General features: G+C 35.8%; 1 protein-coding gene across 10 annotated transcripts; it reads right to left on the reverse strand.

The window, feature by feature from the left end:
* Window positions 1-880: 880 nt before the first annotated feature.
* Window positions 881-23,723, reverse strand: LOC147514597 (uncharacterized). 10 transcript variants are annotated; one of them, XR_015208909.1, is made up of 13 exons: window positions 23,575-23,723; window positions 11,222-11,364; window positions 11,050-11,122; window positions 10,159-10,196; window positions 8,756-8,842; window positions 8,367-8,526; window positions 7,397-7,474; window positions 6,272-6,408; window positions 3,127-3,200; window positions 2,715-2,784; window positions 1,719-2,220; window positions 1,255-1,416; window positions 881-1,155 (listed from the first exon to the last, which is right to left on the reverse strand). XR_015208909.1 is itself a non-coding variant. In XM_086584245.1 (13 exons), the coding sequence occupies exons 2-12, from the start codon at window positions 11,300-11,302 to the stop codon at window positions 1,273-1,275; spliced, it is 1,008 nt and encodes a 335-aa protein (XP_086440371.1). In that variant the 5' UTR covers window positions 11,303-11,364; window positions 23,575-23,723; the 3' UTR covers window positions 881-1,155; window positions 1,255-1,272. The 10 variants fall into 10 exon arrangements, 5 of the variants coding, with proteins under 5 accessions (XP_086440371.1, XP_086440376.1, XP_086440352.1 ...); XR_015208889.1 differs by lacking the exon at window positions 23,575-23,723 and having other exon boundaries at window positions 1,267-1,416; window positions 1,719-1,784; window positions 2,019-2,220; window positions 11,222-11,815; XR_015208887.1 differs by lacking the exon at window positions 23,575-23,723 and having other exon boundaries at window positions 1,719-1,784; window positions 2,019-2,220; window positions 11,222-11,815.
* Between the last annotated feature and the right edge of the window lie 3,627 nt (window positions 23,724-27,350).

A 27,350-nucleotide genomic window follows, 5' to 3' on the forward strand; every position in this document is an offset into this window, starting at 1 on the left:
CTAAAGAAAGCCCACCGACTAGGATATTATTAGGGAAATAAACCAAAGAAGGGCCCGATATATCATTATGTCTATTACTCATCTATGAATGTGCTTTCCTTTTTTTTTCGCTGTTTTCACGTAGAGTTGGTATTCCATTGCATACAGAAATTAGAGGCCAGTATATCCAAGAAACAAGGTTCCAGACCGACCGTAAATGTAATTGCAGAATCCTTGAGAGATGCAAAACTGATGATAAATCCACTAACAACAGGAGCGAATAAGTTGCAGGCTAGATCAATAGCAGAGTTAGTCTCAGTAAAGTGTCTCCTGAGACTTTCCTGAACCCCAAGCATCTACATCTAGAGACACACAGCATAGCATCGGATTGAACTCCTTGTACATCAATAGAACTGGTTCTTGAAGCCACTTATATATAACTCTTGTCTCTGTTCTACGGTTATCAAAGTTGGAATATGGAGAAGTCTATGAAGTCACTATAGTGAGTAAAAGCTACTTTCTAGTGACTTCTAATGCCTACATTGCATTTGCGGGTAAAAGAGTCATTGAACAAACATTGAATAAGACAGTACCGGACGGTTCACAAGAAGCTGAGTATTTATTCCATAAGGGCTTATTCGACCCAATCGTACCACGTAATCTTTTAAAAGGTGTTCTGGGTGAGTTATTTCAGCTTCACGGTTTCTTTTCCTTGAATCAAAATGAAATCAAGTAGATCATTTAATTCTAATTCAGTTTTTTTACAAGTAGATCATTTAATTCTACAAGTTAAAAGTAGAACGCGATTATCATTGTAGAGATAAATTCACGAGTATTATGAGTGACATGAGAATCGCGAAACTTCTAAACCTCAAGCTAGAGTAAAGTAGTAATACACCTATGAACAATTTCAAAGATTCCTATTAAGTTCTTACTTCTTAGTTAATTTGGGTAGTTAATTTTCAATAAAACGTGGAGAAATTTTATTAGTACAGCTGGTTTGTAAAAGATCACGTGATTCACGTCCATATTGTCCATGAGCGAGTTTCACCAAAACAGTCTTCTCTTTAATTTGTAAAAATTGTTTCTCAAGGGACGCCCAACAAACGGATCACCATCAGCAGCACGACCCAACCATATTTCTACTGCATCACCCTTCTTTCTGTCTTCTCACTCCTGGGCAGACAAAGACGATGGAAAAGACACAGTAAATAAGAAAACTCATACTTCAGATGCCATTAATATACATCTGACGGAATTAAAAAGATAACTAACAGTTATCATCACCACGAACTATAGTAGCGACTCCTCTCGGGTAAGAAGTTCAATATCAGCTCCAACTTCAGCAATTTTCGCGACTTTCGATGTCTTTGCAACTTTGGCCACGCTCTGAACATCAAGATCCATAGCTATTTTTTTCATGAGGCCATCAAGCATCTGCATATACGAAGAAAGACATTCCTCAGCTAAACAAATTGTGACTGGAAACATATCAGTGTAGTGTACTATGGTGTAGTGATAACTTAAGTGAAAGGATAGGCCTTCGCTTTGCCTTTCTTTTTCATTTGGCTTTTCACTATTAACAGATGCTAACATTAACCAGAAATACGTCCTTGCACTTCCAACATTTTGTTTTCATAGCATGATCAGCATAGAATCACATTCGAAATGTAAGTTCTAGGAAGAAATGAGAGGAAAGAATTGGAAACATATATATATATGCAGTTTCGAAAGGATACCAATGATCCCACGGAAACAAGAGCCCCGAATTTTGCATTGACATCCTGACTCTCCCCTTCGGCAATCTGCAATTCCAAGTCAAAGTTCAGTGGTCAAAGATGGACTACTTTTTCTCTTTTTTGATACTTGGAACTTTCTTTCCTTACACCCTTAAATCCATTTTTTCCGTGACAATCAAACCCAAGACCTAGGGCCCAACCTTCCAATAGGCGAGTGAACACCTTCAAAGATGGATAGGTTCACAGTTTCTGAAATACTTTATATTTATATGGACATACAGCAATGTGTTTCTATATTACAAATGCTTGGGAACAATGGCCCTGTCAGAACATGTACTCCAACCCTTCACAGGCTTTTCTATCCTTCTAGGGATTTTCCTCCAACACTTCCCAGTCCCAGTTTAGTTTACGTAAGTCCAAGAAATTTCATCTGAGTTCAGCAGTTATTCAGATAGCAAAAGAGATAATTAAACACTGTCCAGCTCGACGTCAAAAACCTGACCTGAAGACATAAAAGGAGCATAAGAGCTGCGAAGAAGTTGTAGTAAAAATCTCAAGCTCATACTCATAGTCCTTACTATAATATAAGTAACGTTTCTTTAAGTTACTAACGCTTGATGCTTATTTCCCTGAATCACAAGTTCTTTATTTTGTCGAAGTGAGCTCCTAGAGTAACACATGTGTGCATGCAACTCAAGTGGGGATAAGATAAATTCATTTTATTCATGTTTTATTAAGCTGGGAAAAATATAAATGTAACTGAATCTCTAAAATATTCAGCTAAAAAAGAATTATTCTTTCACTATTTTTTGGAATAAGTTATGGGCTTAAAGCAGACCCCTACCCATATCATCAACCAAAGAATAAAGCTAAATAAGACAGTTGATTAAGAACTTAGACAGGAAAATACAAATATAAGCATATATATATATATATATATATATATAGTTCATAAATACTTCTCTCTGATAAACAACTAATAGAAAAATAACATACTTCAAGGGCGGCTGACAGAACTTGTGATTGACCTTCTCCATCCCCCTTTTCAATCAACAGCACTGCAAAACTGCAGTACAAATGGCTAACTAATTAACTAATGAGATATAAGGCTATAATAGACATCAGTTATCACAACATCAGAAAACAGTTATTTATCTCCTTGTCATGAATTGGGAAAAGCACACGTAAGTAGTAACTTTTACAGCCATTACAAAGTCCACAAATCCGTAGCCAGGAGTCCCCAGTCACAATGTAATGCACATCTTGGCATTTACACAAATTTAAAACACATCCTATACTAAAGCTAGCTGGGAAGTAATGAATTGCTAATTTTGTAATCAAGGATAATTTTGCAAATTTCCTTCTCCCAAATTGAAAACAGAATGGGAATGCATATTAAGAGACTTACTTTAGTACCAAAGTAGAATAAGACACTTGTACTTTTGTGTTGGAAGTCGAACAACTTGAGAATGCTTTGAGTATCTGCACGATAAGTAAAGAAACTAGTAGGTACATATGGAACCATCCAACCAAACATAAACATATCAAACAATCTCACAAATGCACAAAAAAGGAGATTACATTCTGTATCGAAGGATTACTATATGTTTGGTTATAAATTGATCATCATAATAATAAATCTATGCACCCCATTTACGGAAACAGAGCATGAACACATGCTCAGACATAAAGGTGCATATATGAGTAAAACGCACTAATGAAAAAGTGAGAATACCTTGGGCTAATAGGGATCTATATAGGAACAACCACCCCCTCCCCCACCCTATATATATATATATATATATATATGAATTTTAGGAGCATTCCAATAATGTGCAGGCACCACTTAATTAAACCTCCATCTGTTACAGGGGTATATAGCAAGAATTCTTTTCCCCAAAAATGGATAAGTTTCTAAAGCGGTGCACCACAAGGGCTTCTCAAGAGGATACCCATAGCCATGAGTTTGCGTTGTTTTTGCGAAGCATTTCTTCGTCGGTTCCATTTAAGGCATCAAAATTTACATCATAACCCATACTCCAAATAGTCCACCAAGTCGCGTATAAAACCTGTTAGAGTTCTGTGTAGAACATTAGATGGGTAGGACACTTCTCCCCTTAATCTCCACAACCCGGAATATTTTGGTGCTTTCCATCTTGTAAACATACAATTTTTCCATATAAGTGTGAGAGAAGGCCGAAACTAGCTAAGCCATACTCTCTTTCTCTCTCTTTTCTCTCCAAACTTTCTTCTTCACTAACAATCATATAATTTTACTGAACCAAAAGCCAAAGACGCCTCCCATAAACCGTTCAGAGCTAACCAACCCACCCCCCAAACATGAAGCCACAGCCACCAAATGTGCATCAATGGCCTGATTTCTATTGATCCCTACGATAGGAGTACTACAAACCAAATTTCTCTATTGAATCTGCAATGTAAGATATTATATTCCAGTCTCATCTACTAGATTGCACAGGGAATATCCGGAAGAAACTTCTTTACCCCTCGCAATAAGATGGTCCCCTTACCGACACAGTATTTCTCCATATATAAACCACAAGTAACCCCACATGTACATAATAACTCTTAAGATTTTACATTAAAAAGCTCCCCTGCACCAACCGTATAAACTTTCTCAATTCCAAATTTCCAATAAGAACTGTGTATTTCATGGGGTTGTACTAAAAAATTCTCCACTTACACCCTTTCCAAAGAACATAAAGGTGGCCTTTGGTAAATGGTCTTATAGCCACATTGTCTCCCAGACAACGGAGAAGTAACAATGTTCATCTATTGCATCCTTGAATTTGAAGGACAATACCATGAATTCTTGAATGAGAAGAAGAAAATCTCGACCCTCTTCCTTTACGTATACCTCATTAACAAATTATCACCATTCTCCTCAGAATTGCAAAAATATCATCAATTACATCAACCTCTCTGAAGTGTCCTCAGCTTATTGCACACATGTACACCAAAGAAGAGAAAAAAATTCCCAGTCCGACTCCCCACCGCGTGTTTCACCAGATCCATAATCCGGCTTGCTTGCTGGTCAAGCAATTCGGCCAAGCAATTCAGATAAGTGAAAGACACCTCACTCTCCTTTCCTTCCCTTCTCTCCCCACACACACACACAAAATCCAATGGTTGAGCTACTTCAAGTGAAAGAAAAAATTCATCTCATAGCCGTTGGATATTGGGCTTGTCTAATTCTCATAGATTTGGGGGGGCATGTCTAATTTCACCATAGTTTGAAAGATAGTCTCCTTCACTACCCTGGTTAGCAGGCCAGTAGCGGTTCTCAAAGTTAGAGGGGGCGCTAAGCTTCTACCTAAGTAAAACAAAAGAAAAGAGTGTTTCCAATATAGCCGAGCAGTAGTGTCACAACATGTTTCACCTAGACAGAAAGCTAACACTTTAATTGATTAAGGAAATAAGAAAAAAAAAATGAAATACTTTAAGAAGAAACCTCACTGTCCACTCCCCGCTTCTTTTTATTTCGTTTAGGAAGGAAATAGCTTCGGTTCAACTCCTTTGTCTTTGACCAGTGTAGGCCCTCTCCCACATCCAAAATAAATGCTTTGCAAAAAACTTAAACTTAAGCAGTAATAACCTTAGCAACTTAAAGCGTCAAGTCTCTCAATCTGTGAATTAACTAACGCTTCCAACAAAAAGTCGCTTGAAATCCACGCTCTCCAACATTGTGGTCAACATGTAAAGCACGCTTTCCTAATCTATCAAGCAATATAGCATAAAAGTAAAAAGTACACAATATTTGTCAAATTTTTGATATATAAGGATTTTTTAAAGATATATAAGTGCTCTCATGGCATTTTTAAAATTAGGAATTTTTAAGATTAGGCGCTCTAGCGCTTGCGCCTTCGCTCTACGCTTTGGTTGCAAAGATAATAACTAGATGATGATGTCCATTTCATTATCCTTGCATAAACAGATTACTCAATATCTTTAAGTTTGTGTATAGGACAAATGGCAAGGTGTTGTTTTCAGCGATATTGTCGACAGCAAGATTGTGACCTAACAGATCGAAAATATTTGAACAGTTTGGAGGGTTCAGAGGAATATCACAAACTTGAATAGTGATCCAAAAGCATCAAAGTAAAAAGGAGTAAAATAGGCATCTTAGCCAAACCTACTTTGAGCAAAACATACAGATAACGGGTGCAACAAAAAATCCACTTTTTGGAGGACTTCAAATCATACAGCTAACGCTTCCTCTCAATGCATAGAAATGCATCCATCACCATACAGCAATATGGCAAAAAATAAAAGTGAATATAGTATTCATGACAACACTAACTATGGTTGCAATCTCAAGGTTGAGCTTTCAGCCAAAACTTACCTGTTTCTCTTAAGAGCAATCTCAACAGAAATTACTGGCAACTCAAGATCTTCAACGTACCCAAAAAAAATTAAGATTCTATCTGAACATTAAGATTCTAGTATTCTACGAAAGAATGGTCCAACAGTGTGTACTAAGATACTAAGTGGAAGTAGAGTTCAATATACATACAGACGATAAACATACTAACCTCAATCCGATGCATTTGTAACCATTCATGGAAGAATGAATGCTTGAAAAGATTTGTCACAGCACAAATAGTGGGCAGTAAGTTTGCCACCACAGCAGGAGGAGTTGTAACTTTTCTGATAGTCTGCATAACTATATCTGGATAGAATACATAAATCAGATAGTAATCAATAAACCATATCAATCTAGAATTGCGCGTAAAGTCAAAATTGTGAGAAGTCCACAACTTCTAATCTAGCTTAGGTAGTCGTGATTTTATAACAAGCAATATGTTAACAACCATTTCACTCCAAAAGCTTGAAACGGTGGAAAGAGTCACACCAGTATCTGTCAAAGGGACTTGATGTAGGACAAGAGGCATGGTTTTGGCAAGTAATATTATTCTATTTAATATTTCTTAGAGTTTACATTAGTAGAATTAGGAATCCATGTTTCTTGCTTATCAAGTTTGGGCTAATCTATATTAGGAGGCCGACGTGAGTTGTTTGAGGTTCATCCAATTGTTCAATTAATCAATCAATTCAATTATCAAATTATCTTCTACAAACCCTATTTTCCTTTCTCCAATAATATTTTCCTTTCTCCAATAATTCGTCAACTTCTTCAATCTCAAATCCTTATTCATCTAATTCTTAATCTTGTCTATTCATCTCTTACTGAGATCTCCAAATCTTGTTCTTCTACTTCTACACCCTTGTTCCCCATTAGGACTGAATCTATAATGGGGCATGCACAAGCCTAACCACAACCCGGGATCAACACACACTTCCCAACACCACCCTCAGCTGGTGCTCAAGTGGAGACTAATCATGGTCAGACTTTAGAACCAGTTCGTTCCTAAAGACCGAGATAATGAAGAAAGGAACAGCAATTCCAACATGGAACAGACACCTAACACCACCCAAGGAGGCGGGGACACACATACTTCACAGCAATAAATTGTGCTGCACCTAAAATGAGTCTTCACGCTTCAAAAAAAGTGTAGAGCTTTGCACAGGAAAAAGCAACTAAAATAGAAAACCATATAATCAACATGACTTGGGATGCAGACATGTCTAGATCAAATTAATATTACTTCAAAAATGAGCAAAACAATAAACAGGATCAGTCTATGCAAGCTGAGTACCATTTCCATCTTTGAAATGCTTGAAAAGTAAACTTGCTCCATTGGGGTGCAGAATAGTCATTCTCAAAACATCAATAACTGCACACATAATATATTATCACATGAGATCAATTGCAGATTGAAAGGAAAAAAAGATTAACTCTTGCTAATATTATCAACTATGATAATCTAATTCATAATCAATAATCTGTTATGATCCTTTGGATACAAAAGAGCTCGTTTAGTAAAAACATTTAAAACTATTCGCTCATTCTCAAGAAAAGATAATCTATTAAAATTGGAACAAAACTATTTAGCTTAAAGAATGAGAAATTTAGCTTAAAATTTTAACCATCTCAAAATCTTTGCAAACATCATCCCAGGCCAACCCCAAACTTAAACAGCTGAACAAAATGAATTGTTCTCAGCCATCTCTAATGGGAGCTTTAATTTCTGTAACTTCATGTTTATAAAACCCTCAAGCGCTGATACCTCAGAAAGGTTCTATACATCACATTCCTTCCACCCTTCAGGTGAACCTCACATAGAGATAGTTCAAAAGTTTCGATTCCCTTATAAGGCACTATTTGAGATTCTTACTACTATCGATATCAATATTATCACTTTTCTTATGCTCATTCCAAAAACATACAGTATGATGGCCCACAACACCATCCAAGTTAATAAAACCAAGTTGGCGAGGGTTTCAATGACACTGTTAATCCAAGATAAACTGGAAAAATGGAATTGTCCTCCAGCAAATAACAAGTAGATGTATAAAGATGACAAATTGAAGCTATTAACATAAAAAGCTTCCTTGAGAGAGAGTAATATACAATATGATGGCCCACAAGAAAAGGTAATTTCAGATGTACACTACACCTACAGCAATAGAGATACTGGAGCACAAAATTACAACAAAAAAATAGGAATCGACATCAGAAGGAACACATTCAAAAGTGATTATGGCCAGACATATAGGCACACAAACCTGGAAAGATCATAGCATCTGGCCAAGAAATTAATAGTTTTAGCAACACAGCAATGTCAACATCTGCAAATGTACTGATAGGATAGTGTGATGTGTCCTTCAATATCTTAACAGCAGCTACCAACCTTGACATTTCAGGCTCGGTCAATGCCGAATCCTTCTGCTTTTGCAATAAGTTTCGACATATTAATATAATTCTCAGGGAATTTAAGAAAAAAAAACATATAATCAGATGTAAATAAAGTAACAGAAGTGCTACAAGGAAGAAGATAGTAGAAAGAAAAGGAAAATATCAAAAACTTAGATGGAAAAATGAAACAATTAGCAGCATAATAGACTAAAATAAAGGAAAAAAAAAAAGGATTCTTCAAACTATAGGAGAGATTTACCGCATCTGAAAGTAAAGCACTATTGAACTCTTTGATCTTTTTGAGAATTCCATCAAACTGAGCCACATCAAAGAAAAGCATTCTTTTCTGGAAAAAATTCAAAATTCAAAATATAAAATATAAAATATAAAAAAATAGTAATGTCGGACTAAATTGGCAGAAGCAACAATTGAATCAAGTCCAAACTGTAATTGAAATAATCAAGAACTCTAGTTCTTCATAAAACCTAAAAATCACTCCTTTATTTTTAATCTCTCAAATAACTCAATAACATCAACTTCCTCCTGAACTTAATTACAAGCCCTTATTTATAATAGGGTTTTACTTGGACAACAAGCAAACCAATCAAACTATGCCACGCGGCTACTACTAATAAAAATAAAATAAACTAATTAAAAGAGAGGACGCCTATGCGTCGGGCTTGGTCTGGATCACGACTAGATGTCCATATCAGATAGTTACTATTTGTCAAACGAGTTTGTGAAAGAACGGGCACAATTCCCAGGGTGGGAAGTAAAACCTCATACAAGGAGACTCGGTACACTTTCAAGGAGAATAAGTTATACAAGGAGAATCAGATTTCCCCTTGTAAGCTCTAGGCAAATTTTTTATATTACAGCAACGTTTCAGTTTTTGCCAATATTCTTAACTTCTTAACAGAATATCACCAGAAAATAGTTAACAAACTACCAAATTTTTAAAGAGCAACTGAAACCAGTGTCAATGGAATAATAACGTCTAACGCTGTTTTATTTCTCTAATTTGAAGCTACAGTTAAGCAATTGACCAAGGAAGTAAAGGCAGAAATGGGTAAATATTACAGATAGTTTCACATAAATTTTACAAGGAATGTGAACTCGGAATTTGATGCGCCCCTCCAAATTATCAGAAATTAGACATAACCACCAAGTGTTTTTTTAAATGGGCCTACATTGATAATTAGGGTCTGATTTTCGTAGATATTATCTAGTAAATAGAGATCATTAAAACATAATCAGTTCATTCAAGCATTTCTAACATCGCCAAAAGTTGTGATAAAGACTGAATGGTCCACATCTTTTCGACTCCTTTGAAAAGGTAAGACATTTCAAATGAGCTGATGTTTTTAAAGATGATCTTGATGGTTCGAAGATCATATCCACCAAAAATCAGACCCTAATTTCTTGCGTAAGCCCATCTCAGAATCCCAATGAGTCTAATATCAAACTATTTCGAATGGGGTCAATTTCTCAGTTAGTCATTGCTTCTTCGGGTAGCAAGCCTCACTGATTATTCTAGCCATGATACCAAATAGCGATTATAGCCTCAACCTCACGCACCCAGCAGCCCCAGCAGCCCCTTAAAATTGCTAAGTTTACAAAATATGGAAACAGGAGGGGAATATGAGAAAATTGGGAATGTACCGTAGGAATATGCTTGAAAACAGGTTTCGTTGGACCATCTGTTTCAATAAAAACAAAAACAAAGCCTTATTCCCAAATTACTGGGGCAAGATAAAACACAGAAATACAGAAAACGGACTAATTGTTGAGGGAACTGTCAAGCAGGATTGTCAGAGAAAGAAGATAGATCATAAATTGAATAACAAGTTCCAATATAGCTGAAAATGTGTTTAAAAGCAAACATATCAGAAGATATGGAAGGTTCACCAGGTACATTAACATTATTAGCTGAAATAATACAGGAACCATGAACATTAGACATTGAGCACATCAAACTTACTAAGCTGACTTTGGTAGGACCACCAAAAGATACTCTACCCCACAAGTATTGCGGACTGTAGTGATAACTCTAGAATTTGATATTCCACTAGACGTTAATACACATAGACCATCTATACTACATGTAAGGGTGGTGTGCTGTTTGCTGGCCACTGTCCTTGACATGGACTGGTGCTGATGGGTGTTGAACCATGTTATGTGCCTATGTGGTAATAATTAAAAGCGTCTTTACCGACCCATACAGCCACTAAATACAATTTCTCAGTAAAAAAAAAAAGTTTGAAAACATGTATGGACTGACAAAATTATTTCATCCTCTGAGAGCGAGAGAGAGATGCATACAAAATTTGCGCTTAAAATTAAAGTGTTAAGACAAACATGATTAAAATTTGAGCTTAAGATTAAAGATGTACACTTATGAATACAAAGATACTTGGTCGATTATAGGGCAACCTACGAACAGGCTCTCCATCAAATACTAAAGGACAAATAAAATAAAGATCAGGGAAATAACAAGAAAGAAGGTGATTAAAATGAAGCCACCTAACGATAATGAAGTAAGCATAGCTTTACCATAGTCATATGGAACCCCATCCAGGAATGGACTTTTCATATTATCTTCGGGTCCATCAACAACTTTAGCAATCTAAAAGAGTTCAAAAATTATATTCAGACCAAGTATGATCTTGGTAAAGAAAATCCATGAGGATGAATAACCAAAACAAGAAAGAAAAGATGTTCTCACCTGCAATGCTACAGAGCACTTGTGGAGGCAGCAAGATGGCAGCGGATGCAGCACAAGCAATCCCGGATCTGCTCGATACATGCATCTAGACTCACCGCCACCGCCACCACCACCGCGACATTTTATTAACTTTGGAACACCACCTGCACAAATCAAGCCCAATAAAATAATTGTGAAACCAGTAATTAACATATGTGGTGCGTAGGACCTTCCGACTTGTTTTAACCATTCTTTAAATTTTACCCATTCTTCCCGGATTATAACCTTCGTCCGTTCCCAAAGATATCTCAATATATTTTCAACCTTTTTATCTACATCGAAATCGAAATCAAACTTTTTTTTATCTTTAGATTCATCAGAATCGTTTACACCTGATGAGAGTAAACAAAGTATTTCATCTCGATTTGTTTCAACTCCTAAAAACTCTTTTACCCTACTATCTAGTGAAACCCTAACCGGAAAATTCAACGTCGCCATTACTGAAACATGAAACTAGATCGATGGGCACGCACGTTCTGCGTGTGTAAAGCCTATATAAATAGGGGTAAAATCGTCAATAACATCATTTACATTTTTACTAGGGTCAATTTGAGATACCCGTATTTGAGAAGTTCTTTTTTGAGATACCCCCGGGTCGGGTTCGGGTCCGATATGGCTATATCTGAATCCGAATAGTTTCATAATATCCGAATCCGAACTCGAACCTGATTATATCTTAAATTTAATATCCAAATCCGACCCAAACCTGACCGAATCCGACTAACCCGATCGGATAACACTAAAAATTCAATAAAAGCCCAAAAAATATATCCGAACCCGAATCTAAACCCGACAAACCCAACCCAAACCCGAACCAAATAAATAAATAGATATAAAAATCAACCCGAACTCGAACTATTTGGGTTGGGTCAGATTCGGGTCAACCCCAACCCGATTCCCTGCCCTACCCCCAACTAACGTCTTCTGTCAATGAATTAGTTTCTACTGACCAAAACACCCCTGTGTCCATTTGAGGAGTTTGCCAACTTGGATTAATTGTCTACGTAATCAGCCAATCTCCACTGTCCACGTGAATAGTTTAAGATCAAATATGGACCGTCTATGAAAAGTTAATTATTCCTGAAAATACTAATAAGTCCAGCAAAATACCAAAAAGTCTAGTAAAATAAAAAAACCGACGCGATAAGTCAGTTTTACTTTCTTTTTTACCTCGACAAAAACTAGCGGCAAATAAACCCTAACTATCAATGTTCTAAATCGTCATTTTAAACATGCCTCCACGAACACGAGGAGGTTCAAGCACCCAAACTCGAAAAATAAAATGTAACGAAGTGCCACCAATTCCCATTATTGGCGAACCCAATGAAGAAATCGCAAAATCAACAACTCCTCCACTAGAAATTTCATTGCCAACCATCGTAAGCTTAGAGTAAGTTTATCTCTATTTCATTTTGATTTTGATTTTGATTAATTTATGGCATTTTTCATACTTGTTGAATGGTATTAGAATTTGTTGTTCTCTGCCAAAATTTTATAACTGGTTAAAATATATTTTATACTTGTTGAATGTGTGTGAAACTCTAGTGTCATATGCTGATCTAAATTTGTATTCTTTCAGTGAAACTCCATTGCCCAAGATACAAATGAGGGTGCACCATGGGGGAAAATTCATTGACCATAGTGACTACTGATCTTCTAAAGATTATATTAATAGGTCTGATTATTGCATTTTTAAATTTGATGCAAAAAAATTGTGCTTGGTTCAATTGAATGCATTGATTCTTACGCTTGTCTCGAACCCATTTCGTTATGAACTTGAGATTGGTGGTGACCCAATATATTGCTTAAATGGGGATAGACTAAGTATAAAGAATGACAGTGACTGTATGATATTTGTGAAGGATTCTGATGTTGATGATACTGGATTTTTGAATTTATTTGTGGAATTTGTTGTTATGCCTCCTAAAAAATTTTCAATTGGGGATGGTGAAGTGTTTGAAGTAGTATGTGAAGGTAATGAGGTGGAAGAGATATTTATTACTCCCATGAACACTGAAGCAAGGGCTCCAAGGATATTTCTAACTCCTGAAGTAGTTAAACCTGAGACTGAGACTGTGCATGTAGAAGAGCCAGTAGAAGTTCCTGAACAGCAGTTTGAAACTTCAGTACCTAGTTTTGAAACTTCTTCAACAAAAAGAAAGAAAACTATGAGAGCAAACTACTTACCTGAAGAAGAGTTGGACACACTGCCATCTTTCCAAGATGATCCACTACCAGAAGATGTTACACTGCCTGAGCAAGTTCTAATGCCTCAAAATGATTCTTTTGATAATATTCCAATTGAAGAGGAATATAGAAGTGAAGAAGAAGAGTCTGAAGAAGAGTTCCCTCTTGATTATGAAGAATTTGAAGGTAACACACATGATTTGTATGCAAATGAGGAAGTGCTAGTGGATTTTGTGCCAAACAAGACAGTTGACGAACCAGTGGATGGCATGAAGTGGCTAACAATCCAAGAGTGTAGGAACTACTTCAGGAAGTTTGCATTTTTGAATGGGTTTGAGTATCGACTAATAAAGAATGATGGGAATAGAGTCAGAAGAAAGCGCTTAGGTTTAGATTGCCAGCGGTACTTCTATGCCAAGGTGTCATATGGTAATGCAGGCGATGGCTTCACTTGTAAGTTGAAAGGTATGAATTTATACCATGTTGAAAGTTGTGAAGGTAGTGAAGAATGGCACAACTATTTGTGCAATTCTGACTTCATTGCAGATGCATATGAACAGGAAGTTAAATTGCACCACTTATCTTACAAAGCTACGGATATAATTATTAAAGTGTGGTATGACTATGGTGTGAGAATAACTTACTTTGTTAGGTGGCATGCTAGACACAAGATACTTGAGAAAGTAACTGGAAACTATGAAAATTCATATTTGCTTGGTCCTGCTTGTTGCTTAGCTGTGTTGTGTAAAAATCCTAGAAGTTGGGCTACTTGTTCAATTGATGTTAATGATGGTGTTTCAATGGGATGTGCATTGCTTTTAGGGGAAGCATAAATGGATTTGTTAAGGGTTGTAGGCCTATACTTGGTCTTGATGGATGTTTTTTAAAAGGGAAGTATGGTGGTGTGTGTTTGAGTATTACTACACCTGATGACAATAATGGTTTGTTTCTAGTGGCAGTGTATTTATGCAGGGGGGAGAGTGCCATAACATGGTTTGCTTTCTTAACTCAAATGCAACCTTACTTAGAGGAGCATGAGAGAATACTTACTTTTATGTATGATCAGCAGAAGGGTTTGAAAGAGGTTGTTAGTGATATATTTCCACACTCAAACCATAGGTTCTGCTTCAGACACTTATACAAAAACTTCAAGAACAAGTTCAAAAGTGGAAAACACCTTGAAAACATATGTTGGGCAGCTGCAAGGGCTTACAAGACTAGGGGTTTTCAGTATTGGTTGGATCAGTTGAAATCTGCCAACAAAGAAGCTCGTGATTGGCTAGCTGGTCAAGGTCTGGAGTCATTTTGCAGGTCACATTTTCAAACTCACACTACTTGTGAGCATATAACTAACAATTATTCTGAAAGCTTTAATGCTTGGATTTTGAATCTAAGGGATAAACATGTATGTACATTTGTTGAAGAACTATCATTATTACTTATAACTTTGATGAGAAAGAGAAAATTGATTGCAAATTCACTGGATGGAAATGATGTGGTCCCTAGGGTCAAGAAGATTTATGAGACTATGAAGAAGGGTGTGACAGACTACAACTAGACTTCTTTTAATGATTATGAATGGATTGTCATAGGCAAAGAGGGGCAAAGGTGGACTGTGAACATACCTGATCACACATGTGAGTGCAAGAAGTGCAACTTACTGGTCAACCATGTATCCACGTAGTGTGCATCATATCATTCAGAAGGCTAAATCTGGCAAGGCAACTCAATGTTGTTTTCAATGCTTTCAATCCATTTCTTTTTCAATTTTTCTTTGGTCTCACACAATGATAGCTAGTGATGCAGGATGTGTAGTGATTACCTAACTGTGGCGGTATACAGAAAGACATATGAAGAAGGTGTGAGGCCTATTCCAAACTCAGATGATTGGCCAAAAGTAAGTGAATAATTTTATATTTGTGATAACTATATATGCTTGTAATAACTAGGGCCTAATAAATATGCCTATTCACAGCCTCCACATGTTTGTCCTCCACCACCATTGAAAAGACCAGCTGGAAGACCAAAGAAAAATAGAAAAAGAGATGCAGAGGAAGAAAGACCACCGGGTTCAAACCCTAGGCATAAGAGAAAGATGAAGTGCAACAAGTGTAAGTGTTAAGGTCACAACAAAGCACATGCAAAGGACCTAGTGCTGCTCAGATTGCTCAAAGGGATGGAATTGATATAGAGATAGCAAGGGGTAGAGGAAAGAGTAGAGGAAGAGGACAAGGCATTACTGAACCATCACAAGCAAGTGGAGGAAATGGAATAGGACAAAGCATTGGGGGACCATCACTAGCAAGTGGAGGACAAAATGGACCTACCACAGGACAAAGTGCACTAGATGCAGGACCAAAAAGCCAATTCCAAGCACCAATACCTATAGGCAGGGGTGGCTTAAGGGTTTGAATACTTTATATTTGTGGTTGTGTTAATAACTATGTTTGTTAGACTTTTTGGGTACCCTTGTTATTTAGAGCAGGTTTAAATATTGTTTTGCCTTTTGAATTTTAGACAGGGTCAAGTCTGTCTTGCTTGATATTGTATTGAACAATATTATGTTGGAATTCGAGCATCTTTAACGCAATTACTTGATTTGGAGTGCAAAGTGATGTCATCCACTTAAAAGATGATGCTAGTTGAAATATGATTTTTTTTTTTGCACCAATGAAATCTATCTGATAGACACAATTCACTTACGGTAAAATGTTACGACTCCTTTTTCCTTTCCACCACCCCATATCTTGTCCATATACCTTACCACTCTCTACCTTACATCTTTCTACAAATAAAAAAAGAAGTTTAGTTCCACCCATTTCTAATCCCAAATTTAGCACAATGATTTTTGGTGTAAATTCATCTCTTCATGAAATTGAGATGGATGAATCAAATCAAGATCAAACACTACTTGCTCATTTCATTCAAACATTGCTCTATGTCACTTTCTTATTTTGGTGCAAGTTTGTTTCACTTATTATTTTGTTGTAAGTTATTTTGAACTGAATGGTGAAACGGTTTTTTCAATTGAATGTGAAGTATTGCTTTGTTAAGACTTTCTCTTTAACGGACATGTTTGAAGGCAGCTTATATATAGTGTCTTGAACGAACTTGTTCCTGGGCAGCTTATATACGACAATGTATAAGTTGTGCACGACACTGTATAAGTTGTGCACGACACTGTATAACAGAGAAAGTTTATATACGACAATGTATAAGATGTGCACGACACTATATAACAGAGAAAGTTTATATACAACAATGTATAAGCTTATATACGACAATGTATAAGTTGTGCACGACACTGTATAAGTCCGTCCACAACTGAAGCACATACTTGCATAAAGAATCATATGTTTTTAACATATCAACACACCATCCTTGGATTAGAAATTATTCATAGTGATAGAAAAGTAATTAAATTTGGTTTTTTGCACATGTGGCAAGTTGGGGCAGCTTGGGCCACTAGTATGGAGTGGCACTTGATAAAGCTAATCAAGCTCTATATTTGACCCCCAAAATAGAGTATGGTGAGTTGTCAACTTGATATAGAGTATGGGTTGGTGTGGAAAATTTGAGCTGCCCACTCTACACGTAGGACAATAGAGTAGCATTGAAGATGCTCAATGGTAGAGACAAGGAGATGGAATACCACTCAAGAAAGACTCTCTCTTTTATCTATTCACTCTCAAAATAGTCCCTTATATATTGGGTACAATTTACGAGTAGATATGACACTATAACTGTCATACTTATATGTTATGTCACTTCTTACAACATATCTCTGCAGACTACTCAAACTTTATGTTTGGAAACATAGAGCCGAACAGTACCATTTCTGCATATGACAACTTAAGTTACATATCTCTAACTACCATACTGTAGTATATAATATATTTTAATGTTAGAATCCCCCCTGTAATATGTAAAACTATTTGAGGTACCCCCCCTGTTAAAACTCTATAAACTGTTAAATCATCACATCCATTGGTTAGATCAATGGTGCTGCTTAAATGATTACATGGACAATTAATCCACATTAGCAAACTCCTCAAATGGACACAAGGGTGTTTTGGTCGGTAGAAACTAATTCACTGACGGGAGATGTTAGTTAGCGATATCTCTCGATTTTCAAAACAGGGGGTATCTAAAAAAAACTTCTCAAACAGGGGGGTATCTCAAATTGACCCTTTTTACTACAAGTACGGAAACATAACAATTACTAGAAGCGCGTCTGAAACGAACTATTCCTCTCAAAGATGATGTGGAATCTATAACACCACAACGTAACACACCAACGACATAGTAGCATGTGGGATTGTTTAAGTAGTGAGGATGAGTAACTGCTGTTTACAACAGTCATCCACGAGTTTATGAATATGGTGATGTATCTGTCACACCACAACGTAACACACGTCAACAACATAGTAGCGTGTGGGATCGTTTAAATGGCGAGGATTAAATTCAAGTTGTTCGCAATGGTTATCCACAAGTTCAAGACAATGAATGCGGACTTCTCGAAGTTGAAATTGGCCAACTCTCTAAAGAGACAGTTTTTTTTTCGCCCAAACTTCTATATAAACGGAAATATAATAGCTTATTTTGTTAATGAAGAAGAATAATAATGTTTTTGCTTGGCAAATAGAACATATATCTAGTATAAATCATCCCGTGGTTTGTCACAAACTTGACAATAATTCCAATTCAAAGTCAGTTAGATAGATACCTTGAAGGATAGCCCCATATAGAAAGATCAAGGTGAAAAAAAAAAATCGACCAACTTTTGTCAGTTAATTTTCTAAGGCCAATGACTTATCCAAAGTGGTTGTCTAATATAGTCATAGTGTCTAAAAAGAATGACAAATTACGAGTTTATATTATTTCACGAATCCCAACAAAGCATATCCAATTCATATTTGTTCATTGTCATTTGATAGTGACGATGGTCATCTCATATTTTTTGTTAGCAAGACTCTTATATATATCAGCTGAATCGAGGCATTCTTGTATTGAAAAAATTGCATTGGCCTTGGTTCATGCTGTCATACGTCTTAAGCTTATTTCCAGGAAGAAGTAGTCGAAGTTTATACTAAATATCCGCTGCGAAAGTTTTTTTCGCAATGTATAATTAAGAATCGAAGCTTATTTGGACTTAATCATCGAATTACATGAAATTTTGCATCTATTAGTATTGTACAGTATCCGTGTTATATTGTATGACATGCTGATTCTATCGCATACTTATTCGTGGAAATCAAGTTGTTGCTTCCAAGAAAACACTTGATTAACAACTCATGCTGTCAGATGATCCTAATGAGCCTGACACTAATAATGTCTCGGTACCTACCATGGTTACTGATGATGATCATGCAGCTGACAATGCTCCGAAAATTTCTAACCTCTATCGCAAAAGCACAAGTCTTAATATTATGCTTCGTCGTCTGAGCAGAATGAAATGTTTACTAGTCCTCGAAGAAATTCATTCAAGACTATGTGAGAACCACTCCTGGGGGCAAAGTCTCGCTCACAAAGCAATGACCCAAGGGTATTGGTAGCCATACATGCATGCATAAGGATGTTAAACATTTATCCGAGAAGTATGTGCCTTGTAAAAAACATGATAATCTGGGTCAAACTTTCTGCAACAGAGCTTCATCCAATCCTTTGTCGTCGGTCATTTGCAAAATGGGGCCTTGACATTATCAGTTTACTTCCGACAGCCCCTTATAGTGTTCGTCTCTTTTGATTCCTCTATCGAACAAACTACATAATCAAATTTCAAGGTCACGGAATGAAATACCTTCTCAATTATAGAGATATCTTCCATATACTCGCTTCTTATTAACAATGGATATTGCTTCGGAGAAATAATCAGAAACAAACTTAGTCGGTTGCATTGAAAGAGTCTCAAATTCTCCACAAAGTGCTTGCAAATGTGCACGTTTTACCTTTGCAGTACCTTGATACTTCTTTTTCATCGCATCCCATATCTGTTTGGAAGAATCCTTGCTGAGAATTGTTTCCAGAATTGACCAATCAATTGCTTGAAATAAATAATTCTTCACCTTTAGATCCTTTAATCGTTGTTCTTCAAACGCTTTCTTCTGTGTGTTTGTCAACGCGACTTCATTTTTGGGTTAAAAATTTCCAGTCTTGACAAGATTCCAAAACTCTTTGGGTTTTAGAAAGTTTTCAATTAACATACTCCAATGGTCGTAATGACTATCAAACTTAGGGATTGCAGGTTGAACAAAAGTTTCTGATGCCATACCATTCAAATTTGACATTGGCAAAGAGAAACAATAATGAGTAGAAATAAAGATGCGGCTTCCAAACTTCCTTCGAACTTCTACTCCACCAAATTTTGAAACTATGGCTCCGACACCAGATGTTGTATTCTAAAGAGAAGACTTGGAATTGGAACTGAAGGAATTTAGTTATATTCAGAGACAACATTACATATATAGTCAGTAATGCTAGACTGACCCACTTATTTGACCTACTATTTGGACCTACTGATGTGTCAAAAGTCATAATCATTGATTTACATAGAGATATGTGGTCGTGTGTATTGCAATGCAAACCAATGTTATCCAAATAGTGTGTCACACCCCAAATTTTCAAAAAATTTAAAATAGGAAATTATCCAAGATATAATTATCTCAATTGTCACCCTATTCAATAATCTGAAAATCCATGACGAAACGAAACCCTAATAACCCATTCTCTTACCCAACATTAAAAATCTGAGATCAAACTAAAACCGAAAGAACCACTCTTCATTCACGAATAAAAAAAAATACTAACCATTTCAACTTGGAAGACAAGATAGTTCCATTTTCCAAAACGGGGTGCAGTTTCTTCCCAAGTAATATTTAAATCCCTATATCTAGTAAATTAATTTAATTAAAATCTTACCTGTAACCGCTTACTTGTTAAGGTAGGACAATGTCTCTGCATAAAAAGTTAATAATAATTCTTACCCTCCTGCAAAACAAAGTTAGATTTCTCAAACGTAATCCTTTAAAGTATACATTTATTTCACTCTCACTGCAACCATCACGGGTATATATAATCTGGCATAATATATCGCCAATATTAACATTCATGTCACACCACCATATCCATTATATCACACTAACCACATTCACGTACATTCCTTCGTAAGAAATTATATGCATAATATCATAATATACAACCAATCATATCCAACAACTCACTCATATATAAATCCAATATTTTACTTAAAAACCACTCGTCTACTTACGAGAATGATAAAATATCACAACCAGGGAGTACATTCATTCATCGTGAGTAACAACTCACACAAACCACATAAACATTTCCTTGTAAGAAATTATGTACATCATAGTACATAAATATTCATATGCAATAACTCACTCATACGTAAAATCAATATTTTACTTTGTTTATTAATTAATAGACTTTGCCCAACCTTTAGTTCCTACTCCACGATTTGCAATTCACATATTTGCCAAATCACACATACCCGTATGCCTCATTCACACCAACTGCCACTACAAGACATATGTCCCAAGTGGGGATATCGCCTCTAGGAAACATATTTATATCTTGTAAACTCGTAACTTGTGAGTCACAGCCATCTCTAGGCTTTCCATACACATAAACAAAGCCTCTTTTGGGCATAAAATCTCAAGTCATTCATGACACATTCAATGAATACCTTGGGTCATTTCCGCCACATTCAATGAATACCCATCATAACACTAACAGGTCATTCTTGGCACATTCAATGAATACCTTGGGTCATTCCCGTCACATTTAAGGAATACCCATCATAACACTAACAGGTCATTCATAGCACAGAATACCTTGGGTCATTTCCGCTACATTCAAGGAATACTTATCATAACACTAACAGGTCATTCATGGAACATTCAATGAATACCTTGGGTCATTCTCGCCACATTCAAGGAATACCCAGACCTACATTCCCGTACACTCAAGAAATACTGCCAACCCGCAAGGTGAATGCCTTAGTTCCTCTCTAAGGCGACTTTTCACATGACATCATTAGTCATAAACATTTCATTTATTTTCTTTTCATCAAAAAGGCGTGGAGAGATCTAAAGATGCGGGCAACACATTTAATTTTTCACAAACACTTTTATACTGACTTTTAACACTCAAGAGTTCTTATATTTATTATAATATTTTCATCATAAAATAAATATTTTCTCACACAGTAGAATCATTAATAAATATTTCAAACACAATAGTCATTCAACTCGCATCAATATCAAATATATAAACCATATATATCAAAATTCTCAATTATGAGTAATGCATTAATTAAGTGCCTCATGAATTAAAATACACTCCCATCAAGGAGCAACATTCTGAAAGAGTACAATCAAGTTCTACATACCGTTTATCACAAAAACTAATATATAATATATAGCATAGTGGCTGCACTTTTGCTCAAAGCTGCCTACATATCCAATTTTTTTAAGATTGGAATCAAACCTTCGTAGTTCTTATTAGCTACATAGTTAATATATATTCATTCATTGAATATATATGAACTATATATATATATATATATATCAAACTTTATGGTAATATGTCACGTGTTATAACATAACTCTATACTAACATTTAATGTATATGCAAAAATTGTACAAATGTAAAATTAAGCAATCAAGACACCCATATGTCTAAGTACAATAATTTATCTCATTACAAAAAGAAAAGTTAACTAGAGCTTACTTAAATGAAAACGTGGTAGGTTATCTAGTTAACTTGCCAAAGCAATAACTTTTCCTACAGTCATCCAAATGATGCACTGCTTAATTATTTGACAACTAGGATATGTACACTTATATTTTCATGTAGAACTTGAAATCCCAACCTCAGCCCATTTAGAAGAAAACTTAGATTGAAAACGGTAAAAATCCTAATTTTCAGCAAACTAGATTTCTTATGGACTATCTTCCGAATGGCTCAACTCTTTCCATAGGTATCCAAATGCATCGAGGCCTTTTGCGTTGAAAAGCTAACATACAGAACTTACTTTCTTATGTTTTACAAAAATATTCAATCTCATTCTAAATATGCGAAAACTAGGTTCGAACACAGTGGGCAGGAACTGATTTTTGCTAGTCAAACTTCCAGACGCCATAATTAATTCCACAGAACTCAGAATGCGATGAGGCCAATTGGAATAGAAAACAGACATCCAGATCTTACTTTTTTATGTATTCATAAAAATCTAGTTCAAACTCTAACTAAAACAAAATTGAGCCCTGAAATCAGACCAGCACTAAGCTCAAACTTCGGACATCTAAAGCATGCCAAGGTCAACAGGTTTTAAACCCATCTAACCCAAACCAAAGACTAAAGCCTAAAAGTCTTTACCCGACCCAAATGAACTTAAACAAAACTTAAACCCAAAAGGTTATATCTTAAAAACAAATTGAAGCCCACACGTTTCTATTTCGGCCCAAGCCCAACTCAAACAAACTTAAACAAGGCCGAGAGCACCGGATCATGCTCTTGGTCATCTCCTCCAACAGCTCCTCCTCCATTGCCGATCACCATGACTCATGACCACCCAACACCACCCAAAAGGTTCGGTTTTGATCCCCACCAAAAACCCAACATAACCAAAACCCAATTCCATCACTTCCCAAAAATTGCTCTCAACGCCATTAACAACCATTTCAGGGCTTCAATAGTACCCAAACAAACAACCAACATCCCATCACCCAACGTCAACTGACAACCCATTCAACCAACCAAAAGATTTGGTTACCACAACCAAAACAAACGGCAGTATAAAACATGTGAAAACTCAATTAATATAACATACCAAATTTTGGCAGTATATAACCATTACATTAGAGTCAAGAAATTTGAATTATTATCAATACACTTTGTTCAACATACGTAGACAATTCGACAGAGCATGCAAAATAACCATAAAACTGCACAGAATGAATCTCCACAATTTAAACATTATAATCCTAACACAGTTATATATAATCAGTTTTATATAAACAACACACCTTTTGTTTCGATAGAAAACCTTTTGTTTCGAGAGAAAAATTTCAATAAAAATTCAATGAAAGATAAAATCTACTCACCTCTATTGTCTTTACAAGTGGCGTGTGAATGAATATAAACTTGAGAATGAAAAACGCCGTGTAACAATCGTCAGAAAGCAATCCCAATAGTCTTGTTCTTTTTCTCTGTGTAAAAAATTCCTTTTTCTCTGTGTCAACAAACTCAATTTCCCCCCAAACAAGGAAGTGGGTTTATACTATTTACATACGTTTCCTATCTCCAACTAATCTTTATCCTATTTTATTTTATTTATTCTTATTGTTTTTATTCTTTTTATAGTACTAAGAAATATATAAAAATACAGGGTGTTATATAGTGATTCGCAATAGTAGGTCCGTGTAGCACTACTCATATATAGTAGATCATTACAAATACCAAACACTAACCACACACCACACAATGCAGTAACTACCCGAATATGGTTATGTGCGTAACATACTTAAATACTTACATAAATATTTAAAGACATCCTAAACTCTAGGATTTTTGACAAAAGTCACCCTGAACTTGCCCCCATAACTAGTTACACCCCTAAACTTTTTTCTAAGCGAAAAAAACCATGAAGTTGCTAATGCCCTGTTAGTTTGATTGATGTTGTTAGCAACACATGACGATTTCATTTTTTAGATGACGGTCATATATAATTTAGGGCAATCCTTTCCTTCTGAATAGCCTTGGAGAGAGCCTTCACTAAAATTCAGCAATGTCTTAAAAAAGCTTGGGCTGATACTTGCTGCTCAGATTTGTAGATGAGTCACACTGAACTTTTTCACGACTACTATTGTTACTGCACTTGCTTTGGCAATTATGGGAACTCAAGCAATTAGAACTGGAGCTGATTTTGGTGACTTTGTTCTCACTTGTTGGACTGTTTTCATTTGGTGTATCATCCTGACACACCAAGATTTGGTCCTGCAAACATTTTCCTCGATGATGATCGCTTAAAAGCACCATCAGTGGACCTTCTCCCTGTTGGGCGGATTAGCTTCTTTGTTCTGATCCCCTTGCGAGTCCTTAACCACCTCCAGGAAATACCACGGCCATGTTGAGACTTCAAGTTTGCCAATCCACCCTTTCCCAATGGATCTTTGGTCATCTGACTGTGAGATGGAGCAAGGTCAGAATTCTCACGCAATGAACCATACTCCTTACTCAATAAAGATTGTGTTGCTTCCAGTGTGGCATGTGTGAATTCTGCAGACAAGGACAATAATGATGGCGTTATCTAAAAAACGAACATCATATGTTGCTAACGGCGTCAAGCAAACTAACAGTTGCGTACTTGCGTTTGGCATTAGCAACTTCAGGATTTTTTTCACTTAGAAAAAAGTTTAGGGGTGTAACTAGTTATGGGAGGCAAATTCTGGGGTGACTTTGGTAAAAAATCCTAAACTCTAACAGTGGTCGCACATATATCTTATTCTGTTCCTTAATAAGATATGTGCAACTGCTATGCTTTAAATAATGAATTTGACTATTTTTTGCTGTTATCATTTTTCTGTTGGTAAATCTTTCATAAATGGTTGTAGTAGTAGCAAGTAGCACAATATTCCTTTTCTCTTTTCTCTATTAAATTGGTACCTTCCCCTCTTTAAATTTAATATATGTATTCTTAAAATAGTGTGTGAATTACTGTATTTCTGTTGCTTGAATAGTTTGAATGTAAGAATCAATTTCCAAAATGGTTTAAAATACGCAGGTGAAGGAGAGCAAATGGCTTGTCAAATGCTTTCTCAATTACTTTTAAATGGCTTGTAAAATACGCAGGTGAAGGAGAGCTAGTGAAGTCAATGTTCTGTTTGATATGCTCTCCATTTTCTTGTTTCATAGCCGAATAGATTATACTTTCTTGAAGGAGTTTTATATTATACAGTTTGGCAAATTTTTGACTTTCAGTAGATTGATGTGAATTTGCAATGTCTCTGTTTGACAATGATAAACATTATTTTTTGGGTTTTTTTAGATTTTGGTCCTAATAATAGTGGGTTTATTAGTATTTGGTCAAGAAAAGTTTGAATATTAAGATTTAGTCTTAGTTTTGGTTGTTGACTATGGTCAATCTATTTGTATTTTTGAAATGACAATAATACTCCTCGCATGCAACATCATGTTAATATATATAGGGGGGGGGGATACAGCCACAGGTACTGTAGCCACATTGTGGACACAGCCGATCCACACCTTTCATCTCCCCATTAACAGAACTGATCCTACGGACAACAGAAATCAGAAAAACAAAAAGCGAAATTCCAGAAAAACCAAAATTTCAGGAATTTTGAAAACAAAAAACACGAAATGTTTACCTTCTTCTCCAAAAAAAAATCAGTGTGACAATCATTGTGACAATCAGTGTTTACGAATCAATCTCCTCCAATTTCACCGATCTCTCTCCAAAATCTATAAAGGAGAAAGCGAAAACAAATTTTTTTGTGTTCAATCCATAAAAGAGATTCATTTGAAGAAGAAATTAGGTATAACTATTCTCTCAACTTAATCTTATTTGGTATTAATGGTTCTTGACTGATTATGTATTTATGTGTAGTGATGATTAACCTTTATGTATTCTCCACAAATTCGTATTAATGGTTCTTGATCGCCAGTTCACAAATTCATTATTAATCTTATTTGGTATTAATGGTTCTTGATCGATGAGTTCACAAATTTCTTCTTCAATTAATTTATGTGTGACTGATTATGATTATGTATTATTTTCCTTGCAATGAGATAAGCTAGTGTGTAGTGATGATTAACCTTTATGTTTCTTATGTCATCTCATGGAACATTCTTCATGACTTTAAACAAACCTACCCTAACTACAAGCGGTTGCTCCACCTACCTCGCTCAAGATCCCAAAAAGTACAATTTGTTCCTCTTCCGTGAGTTGCCATGTGGTTCTAACTTATTATTGTACACTTAGTTTGTTGATCTCAAGTACTATACTCTTACGGTTTCGTAATTGAATTTACATGCAGGGGCCCCGATAAGTTAATTGGATCGATTCCGCCAGGAACGAGCGAGTAAGAATTTTTTTCTTTTAATAATTTGTTTCTAATTTTGATAATTTTTTTTTTTGTGTACTTTCATGTTAAACACAATCTTTCATGTGATACATGAAGTTTTTGGTTCACTGATGAATCAGACTTTATGATGTCAATCGACATGAAATTACTAGAGGTGATGTAAAATGTTGGTTGTTAAAACTTATATGTGATGGTCATTGGCTCGACTATGCAAGTAAATGTTTTGATAATCGATATGAAAAATGCATCTGCTTTGACTTGACCGTATATTGAGCAAGTATTGCACCGAATTATTATGGAAGTCTTCCTTTTGTAGGACAAGCTTTAGTTAGTCTGCTGATGTTGTGTAAAAATTTAGAAACCACAACCTCTACTTACTCATTAGTGAGTATTATCTAGATCTCTAAATTGTTGAATGAAAGGGAACTATTAATTGGTGACAACCCGACTTTGTACTCATACAATCCAATAAATATGTCACCAATTGGATTAATATTATTTAAAGCCGGTAAAGTTACATCAGATATGATTAGAAACCACAACCTCTACTTACTCATTAGTAATACATCAGATATGATTAAACTTTACCGGCTTTAAATAATATTAATCCAATTGGTTTTGAACTCTATCAGAGTTTTGAACTCTGTCAGAGTTCAGAGTTTTGAACTCTTTCAGAGTTCGGTGAACTCTGTCAGAGTTCGGTGAACTCTATCAGATTTTTGAACTCTTTCAGAGTTTTGAACTCTGTCAGAGCTATTAATTGAGCTGACAACCCA

This window comes from Coptis chinensis, chromosome 2 (genome assembly GCF_015680905.1).
Source record: "Coptis chinensis isolate HL-2020 chromosome 2, ASM1568090v1, whole genome shotgun sequence".
Taxonomy (NCBI): Eukaryota; Viridiplantae; Streptophyta; class Magnoliopsida; order Ranunculales; family Ranunculaceae; genus Coptis; species Coptis chinensis.